Below are 9453 nucleotides of genomic sequence, written 5' to 3' on the forward strand. Positions count from 1 at the left end.
TGTATCATCAAAATAATAAGCATTTTAATATAAAATTTATAATGCCATAATCTCCTGTGTTTACTCTATAAGTTACTATTCACAGATTACCTGTTAAAAATGCACGAAAATCCTGACTGCGGGAAATCTGTAGCCACAGATAATGTAAGCAAAATCATTCTATGGGCATTAGACATCGCAAATTTCCTATCAAATTTTGTCAGCCATAACATGAGACCATTAACATTGGATAAAAAAAATTTGCACACGCCAATGAGAACCTTATTGATAAAATATACTAACCCACAAAGAACTCACCAATCAAGTTCTTGTTCACATCTCTAAATTTGCATACGTGATTTTTTTCACATCCAGTGTGAATGACCTTTAAACATGATCGTGTGTCTGCTTGCCTGTCTCCTTGCCAATTCCCGTTGGCTCATATAAGATTCTAGATTCACTCACATGTGGTGTAGATCCTGTCAGTGGGAAAGGCTTTGAGAATTTATTGCTATTTTTCTTGTGGCAAACAAAACCCCATCTAATCCACCAAATAAACAGTGGTGCAAGGTATTTGTAAGAAATTTTTTCCCTTAACTCCAGGGGACCTGACCTGCAGGTTATGCAGCCCTACTGACAGCACACAGGAAATTACAAAAGTTGTCAATAATTAACTAAAGTATTGCATTCTGAACAAAAATATAACAAATATTTTTCAAAAGTAAATAAAAAAATTTAAAAAAAGAATTACAATAAAAAATTTATTTGATTGTACCACATCTAGTAACCTAAAATTTATATTCATAGATACTTAAGTACTACATATAATATTAAAAAAAAAGTATATATACAATACATATTTCCAGGATTGAAGACACTATGTAAATGAAATACCAAATAATAGTAATTTAAATAATGCAGAAAATTTAAACAAATATCACTTGAAACATATAACCTAGAAGTGTAAGAAGGATCATGACAAAACTTAAGGCCTTTTTACATTATTATTATTTTATGTCACATACGAAGCATAATTACACATTTATATCACATAAAAATCAAATTAATAAAATTTGCTATAGTTAAAATACCATTGTTAAAAAACTTTGAGAATTATACTATTATCAATAGCATAGAAAGCAATCATTATGATACATATTATATTTTTGTATGGCACTAAAAATATCTTTACTCAACTCAAAAATAAACCCATATGAATTACATGCAAGAAGAAGACAAAAATTATAAAAATTACAAAGGTATTTATAAAAGAAAATTAGTTACAACATATGTATGATCCTGTACAAATATGTATATAGTACATGAAGTTGGTATTATTTATAAAAATTATGTGCATGTTTATAACCCTTTTTCCTGGTTCTTGCAAGTCTAATGCGTATTGAATAAATGATTAGGTTCAAAAACTAACTCTTTTCTTCCTCTTTACTTTATACCACATCAGTTTTACTTTTTCCAATATAAAAGTGAAACAAATATAAAGTTAAATTTACTTTTAAAAAAATCTTTTCGTATTTTTTCAAACTAAAAAATAAGGCAGGTGTAATTAGTTCCTCCAACAACAAAAAATTAATTGAAAACAATAAAAAACAATAAAAATTCAATATAGTTTGTAGCAATAAAATATAATAAAACGCACTTGAGTCTCGTGTCTTTTCAACTACATATACCCAGATTTACCTCGGAGGAGATATTTTAATCAGGAATAATCGGGATAAATTAAACAGGCTATATTTCATACAAAGCAATTCACATGCACAGTGAAACCTTGATAATTAGTATTAAAAGCTCTCTAATAACTGTCATCAATTTTCTTGTCAAATTTCTTTCAACTGTTACTACTTTTACAATTTTAATCATTATTTTTCTCAATTTAATGGGAACAGCATATTAACTTAATGTCAAAAAAAGTCATAAGACACATTAAAAATATATTGAATCTAAGATGAAAAAAAAATAAAATTTCATAGGTATTTCTAAACATATTAAAAGGTCCTAGTCAGATTTAACCATCTTAACATTATTATTTTGAGTAAAATTGTTTGGAATTTTAAAAACCAAACACAACTTTTTAGTTGAATAACATGGAGACTTACAGGAGTTTACAGCAAGAAAGTTACTAGATTAAAGATTAGTAAATGGGCAATTAATGTTCAGAAGATTAAATTTAATAGGTATAGTAATTATTTATGAAATACAACATTTACATTAATTAACTAATAAATTAAAAAAATCTATTTTTGAAGTTTTCTTAGTTTCAATACTTTAATCAAGGTTTTACTATATTTATAAACTGCACCCTTCAGCAGAATATATTTTTTAAAAACAAATTTAGAAACAATTTTAAAAATGCTTAGAGGAGAGAATATTTCAATATCCAAACATTACAGCTTAAATTAAAATTTATAATAAGATTATAATTCACTATAAAATAATTTGATTCTTATAGCTTTGTGTCAAATCCTTGTGAGGAAGAACAATTGAGTTTAAAACAATAACTTCTGATGGCACATGTACATTACAACCTGTAAATAAAAAATAATATTTATATTTAGTAACACAGAGAAAAAAATTCAAACAAATATTTAAATTAAAAACATTAAATCTAATGAATAGGATTGGATTCATTGTAAAGTTCTACGGCCTTAGAGCAAGAAGCTAAAATACTGTGCTTAAAATATATTACATACTAAAGGTATATAAAGGTACATAAAATATATTACATAATGCTTCAAACTATTTTTAAAGCCAAAAAGAATAGCAAGGAAGAAATAAAAAAAATATTGGATTGAATGTAGTTTACTAGTGAGCCTATACTTGGCTAAAGTCATATTATGCACTCAAGTTAATTAATTTTAAATGGTTATGGAAACTATGTCAGACACAAATTTAATAAGAATGATTAAACTAGCTTTGGGTCATAGAACTGTATTTATCTAAAAAGTAATAATAAATGGGGAAACTTGACAGTTACAAAAAATTCCACTTTATAATCTAAAGAAATTTTTTCTTCGAATTGACATAAAATTTTTAAAAATTAGAAAAAAATATAATTACCTAGAACAGTAATTGATGGATTTAAGCGACCTGTCTCGTTGAAAAGAGGAACATTTTCCATTTTGGTGAATGGTTTATCAGGATTTGGATCACAAGGTGTTCCTTCAACACGTGCCCATCTTCCAACAGAACTGTTCCAACCAATTATGCTATGCAACACAAGTGCATGTTCCTAACAAAATAATTAATAACTTATTTAAAATTACATAAAAGTTTTGTAAACTAAGAGAAAAATATTAAACAAAATTAAAAAGTTTTTACATAAATACTAAGTGAAAAATAAGAAATCAACCCCCTTAATAATCCTTTCACTATTGATCAGATTTTCACAGCTTAACATGCAATCTAAATTATTATTTTTAACAGGTTGACCTTAAAAATGCTAATTAATTATTTCAGACAATAATTAACATTAAAAAAAAATCAAACAAAATTTTTCTCCTGATTAAACATACCATGTTTTAGACAGAGTTAAGTTCTTGACCATTAAAATATGAGGAAAAGCTAAATTCTAGAAAATATTGTGCCTAAAGGTTAGTCAAAAGTTTAACCCCTTATTGATAATTTTACTTGTTACAGACTTTGTATCTAGTACTGACGAGCAGAGTTGCCAACTTTCCATGTATTTGGGGGAAATTTCTTCTAGTAGTAGCAGGACAGAATTTCATTGACTAGCAAGTAGCAAATTGCTTGTTAAAAAATGAAATGCTAGTTACAAAAAATGCAGTAACAAATATTGCTCTCATCCATTCCACATGGTTTTTAAAATTTTGATATCTTAAATACCATGTAATTACAACATACAAATTTTTAATTAGAGTTAGCACTTTTTTACTCCCTCAATTCGCAACAATTCCATTGTATATCCAAGTCGTTTTCCAATTTTTCTTCCAGCAATCATTTATTGCCCTCTTAGTCATTATAACATGGTTTAATTACAGTGTTATTATGACACGTGAATTTCAAGTTAGAGTAATAATTTTTTTTAGTTGATCGGTTTGCGAAAATTAATCACAACTCTGAGCCGTTTTCTGAACATTTTTTTCAACAGTTATTATTTTTTTTGCCCACTCCACATAATTTTTTTTGAAATGCAAAGTTTTAAACATGCTGTTATTGTAATACCCAAAGTTCAAAGTTGAGTAAACTCTTTTTGGACATACTTCATTCTCGACTATTTCATCGTTAATCCACATCATTCCCTGGTTGTTTTTTCTAATAATTTTTTGTTCTTACGATCTTCTCCACACGGTTTTCTAGCTTCTGATATTTCAGATTCAAAGTTAATCCAACAGTGACATGCAAATTTCAAATTTGAGTAATCATATTTTGATGAGCTCAATTTGTGATGATTCCTATGTAAATCCAAGTAATTTCTAAGTGTTTTTTTGCAGTTATTTAGCGTTTTTTCAGACAATTTCCCAGTTTTTTAACTACGATTTTTGGATATGATGCTACTACGACACCTGAAGAGTAATCACTCTTGAGTAACCACTTTCTGAGTAATAACTTTCAAGTAATCACTTTTTGATGTGCTTGATTCACGATTGCTCAATCGTTAATCCACATCTCAGTTTCCAACAGCTTTTTCTGCTGTTATTTTTTATTTTCATTTTCTTTTTCCCATAGTTTTTCAATTAAAAAGGTTTTAGTAATATGATTTCATTATAAGACACTAATTTCAAATTAGAACTTTTTGACTTGCCTGATTTGTTACAATACTTTTGTATGTCTAATCGTTTTCTTTTGCCAATTATTGCGGTCAGTTATCTTTTTCTAGGACATTTCTACATCATTTTTAAAATATCGATATTTTAAATCCGATGTTATTATGACTGACAAATTTGAAATTGCACATTTAACAGATAATTTTTAATTATCTCACTTTGTGCCAACTTCATGTAATATCACAACGATTTTTTTACATCTTTTTTTGCAGTTACTATATTTTTCACATGGTTTTTTTAAAACCTTGATGATATTAATCCAATACTACCAATCTAATATTATCACAACACAAATTTTACAACACAAATTTATCACAAATTTTTCAAAATGTGCGAATATTAAAACACTTTTGCAAAATGAGCGAATCCTAAGCAATAATAATTTTTTATTCAAAAAAAATTGAAAGCCTAGAACTTTACTGGTCCCTAAAAAACTACACCCTTTTAAGTTAAGTAAATTGTCTTTTCTTGAGGATAAAGTGCTCTATTCAGATTTTTGCACTATGGCTTTTTTATGTATTAGAATGAACTCTTGGATGGTAATCTATGATTCCCAGTATTAAAATTAAACGATGAAAAGACAAACTCATGTGGTAAACATAATTTAGAGGAAATTAAAAATTATGTTTACTCATTTTGAACGAGTCCTTAACAATAAGTAAAATTTCAGATTTTCAAAGTACACATTTTAGAAGAACAATGCTTTCAGAACTATATCACACTATACTTTAATAATGTTTTGACAAACTTGTATTATGCAAGCTATTTCAGCCAAAACTGCATCAATAACTAAACAAAAATTTACAATTTTTTAGTATTTTGTTAAATGTGTGAAATTTAGAGTACAATTTTGACCTTATGAAACATATATAGATATCTAATAGCAGGAAAATAAAATAAAACAGTAGTATTTGAACTTTCATACAAATATACATACTTAAATATTTAATATTAATCATTCAGTAATTGCTTCATGTTAAATTTTGTACATCAAAAAATTTATTGCAAAACCACTTCAAAAAAAGATCCTGATTTTGCTACAAGTATATATTAGTAGCAGCAAACTTTGCTACTAATTTTAAAAAATTAAATCATGCCCTGAGTGGTAGCAAGCTTACATTTTAATGTATAATTTCTTGCTTTGTAAATTTGATTTAAAGTAATTTTCCACACCACTACATGAAAATGATTAAAAATTTTATATGGAATGCCACTTAGGTCCAGCTCTCTTGTGGTGAAGCTTTTAATATGTTGGCAAAATTACCAAAAATTCTGAAAGCTGTAGTTTTTAATTGTCTATCACTCAATAAAATATTTTGCATAAAGTGCAGTAGTTGACAGCTCTGGATATGGATTTTTATCCGAAATTGATAAGGGAAATCAAGGCAATTTTGCACAAAATTATAAAACTCATTTATCTAAATAAATTTCCCGACAAAAAAAAAGAAATAGTTATTATTGTTAACTTTTTATTTATTTTAATTATATATTTAATCAGGATGAAAAATTTTATACAAACAAATTATTAATTCCCTTTAAACCATGCAACTTTAAATGGCAAAACCTCAACATCAACAAAATAATAATCTAGAAAATAAGTCTCCAAAAGTGAAAATTTAAAAATACATTTTATTTGAAATTTCATTGATGAGAAAATCATTTTGAATCATCATAAGATCATTGTCCTAAGAAAAAAAACATCACAAATAAAACAAATATTAAAGAACAGCTTAAAACTATGAAGGCCATAAGAATTTACTTACAAAAATTATTGCATCTCCTAAGACTATGGATTCTTTTATACGAACTCCTGCTTTAACAACAACATTCTTTCCAATGCTGACATTGGGACCCAACTAAAAACAAGTTAAAATCATCTCATTGAAGTAGGAAAAATTTATTATATGTAGCAGAAGTAAAACACCATATATGAATTTATAAAATTTCATATTCTATATAAATAAAATATGAAGATCATTTTTGTTCATTTTTCGAGTTTTGTTGATTGTTTGCTTAACATTTACTGCCGCTTACCCAGAAAGAAAGAAAAAAATAATTCAACAAAAAACAAAGATAAAATTAAGTAAGAGAGGCAGGAATGGAAAGAGGAGCAGTGAGAGACAGTGAATGAATAGTAGAAAGAAATGAAAGCATTGTTTTGCTTTTCTTGAATTATACAAAGATATTAAAAAAATGGTTTAACTTGAAGTTGTTTAATGTCTGCTCTCCTTTTCAGGATATTTAGCCAATTTCAGGATATTTAGTCAATTATAGGACATTTAGCAATTATAAGTGCTTAACAAGTAGTTGGAAGCAAAAATGGATTGTTTTATTCCCAGTTAGATAATATGAATCAAAAAATATAGAAAAGAGAAGAAGTCCAGCTCTATGAATAAGTAACTAATACAAGGAACTATTTAGTACAGGATGCTGTACCTGAAAATCAACTTACAGAGAGAGCATACTCAAGTTTAGCAGAAAATCATTTGAACTAAGATTCAGTGCAAGGGCATACAAAGCAATGTAACAGTCAGGACATCCCTCATATTTTTTTTTATTTTATAACCACCTTTGAACAGCCAACCCAATTTTCGGGTTTATGACTACTAATGTTGAACTATGTAACCCTGCAATTTTGTTCTCAATCCAGAAGACAAGGGAACTCCTGGATCAATGGGAGAAATTTGCCTTCGTGGAGGGCTTTTTCGATGGAACTAACCCGCATTTGCATTACATGGAGAAAAAGACCACAAGAACCACCTACGGTTAGCCTGATGGCAATGGGACTCTAACCCATGAACCGTCCACCACTGAAGATATTTCAAATCAGCACTGTGGTCAGTGCGAGCCGGATGTGGAATTCGTATAGACTAGCCATTGCTGGGATTTGAACTCGGTTCACCTTATTGGAAGGCGGATGCTCTATCCACTGAACCATCACAGCTCTGCCTCCCTCATATTATCAAAATGAATGATATAGATGAATTCTCAAAGAAATATCTTAATATATAGTCCAGTACTGTCAATGAATAGTACTCAAAATGCAGCACAGACTAACCATCAACAATAAAAGATAGCATTCTTTCTCCTCTCCAATTCTAGAGATGGTTGAAGGAGAGGTGGGTGTAAATCCGTTTAAGAAAACCCTCTACTGCGGGGTCCCTAAATGTCACTTTTTCCTTTATATGCAGAGTCCGTACCAACCCTTAGGATTTACATTAAGGCTGTGGAAACTAACCTTCTTCATCTAATTATTTTTTGTGCAAATGTCGCCTGTAATCTTAATGATGAGTGCAAGTTATACATTTTTAATAGTTCGGCCAGTCCCAATTTTTTCTATGATTTGATTTTGAGTAAATTTTCTAGCAAATTTGTAATATATATATTTAATGTCATTAATATATTTTTCATAATTGATTGCTCATACTTAATTGCCATACTTCATTGATTTCTCATGTTGCAAACAAATTACAATTTTTCACTAAAAACAGGAAATGAATGCAGTTATTAAAACTTATCAAAAGTAAGATATATTTCTAAACTCTGTTTTTCAATTATGTTTTTAAAATCTATTTAAATGATTATGCTTTGCACAATGTTTATTTGGCCTAAAATAATGATCATTATCATTGTTCTCTTACATCATATTAAACTTGTTTATTTTGGAATTTCACTAAAATTTGGAGAGACACTTAATCGGTATTTTATAAATGGTACCATTTAACCACTTCCAACAAAAATGCACAAATTTCATAAAAATTTTGGGGCATAAAATAGATATTTTGATAGTGAGAATAGCTTTGTTACAAGTAACTGAAATAAAATAAATAACAACAAAATATTACTTTCTACTAATTGCTTACAAAATTCAATGTGTTTCTTAAACTTTAGCCTTATGTTAATACTTTCAATCATAATTATTTTACTAAGGTTTTCTTAGTTTAAACTTTTCTATAAGATGTAGTAACTTCACAATAATTTTTAAATAACTGAAACAATAGTAATATAAAGAAAAAAAAATATGTTAACTAATACTTAAAAAATTTTTAAAAAAATTTATGAAACAGTAGTGAAAAAACTCAAAAGCAAATCATATGCCTACAAACACATATAAATGAATTGCATTAAATGTGCAGTAAATACCAGAATACTAAACTCAAAGTTCAAAAAAAAACTTACGAACTAAAACAAAACAACAAAAATTATGTTAGAAATTAGGTCAGAGTTGGAAAATCAATAGGAAAAAGAAAATAAGGAAATAAAAACAGTAACTAAAGCATTTTGGGGTAGTGAAACCTGTATAATTGAATGCAATATATTTGAAATTTCAAATTTGTATTACAACTTAATAAATTTGAATAATATCAACAAATTAAAAGACAAAAACTAATATATACTAACAATGGCACTAGGATGAACTTTAGCAGTAGGATGAATAAAAACATCTCCAATTGTAGAATTAGTTTTTGCCAACCAATCAGGATGAGTAGAATGATATAAATCTAAGTAATGTCTATTGGCATAAATAGCCGACCTAAAATGTTACACAATAATTCAATAAAATTTTGGTAAAATAACTGCTACAGTAAATAATCAATATTAAAAATAAAAATATATAAATACCCACACACAAACATATATATATATATATATATATATATATATATATATA

General features: G+C 27.6%; 1 protein-coding gene across 1 annotated transcript in view; it reads right to left on the reverse strand.

Annotated features, from left to right (window-relative positions):
- Window positions 1–1441: 1441 nt before the first annotated feature.
- The window catches only part of LOC107440912 (GDP-mannose pyrophosphorylase A), a 19113-nt gene continuing 11101 nt past the window's right edge, over window positions 1442–9453 (reverse strand). Inside the window, exons 7-10 of the mRNA XM_043041003.2 lie at window positions 9183–9315; window positions 6545–6637; window positions 3055–3226; window positions 1442–2522 (exon numbers count right to left, since the gene is read on the reverse strand). Coding sequence (XP_042896937.1) covers window positions 2422–2522; window positions 3055–3226; window positions 6545–6637; window positions 9183–9315 — 499 coding nt within the window. The 3' untranslated portion in view covers window positions 1442–2421. The remainder of the gene's footprint in view (window positions 2523–3054; window positions 3227–6544; window positions 6638–9182; window positions 9316–9453) is intronic.

The sequence above is a fragment of the Parasteatoda tepidariorum genome, chromosome X2 (genome assembly GCF_043381705.1).
Source record: "Parasteatoda tepidariorum isolate YZ-2023 chromosome X2, CAS_Ptep_4.0, whole genome shotgun sequence".
In the NCBI taxonomy this organism is placed as follows: domain Eukaryota; kingdom Metazoa; phylum Arthropoda; class Arachnida; order Araneae; family Theridiidae; genus Parasteatoda; species Parasteatoda tepidariorum.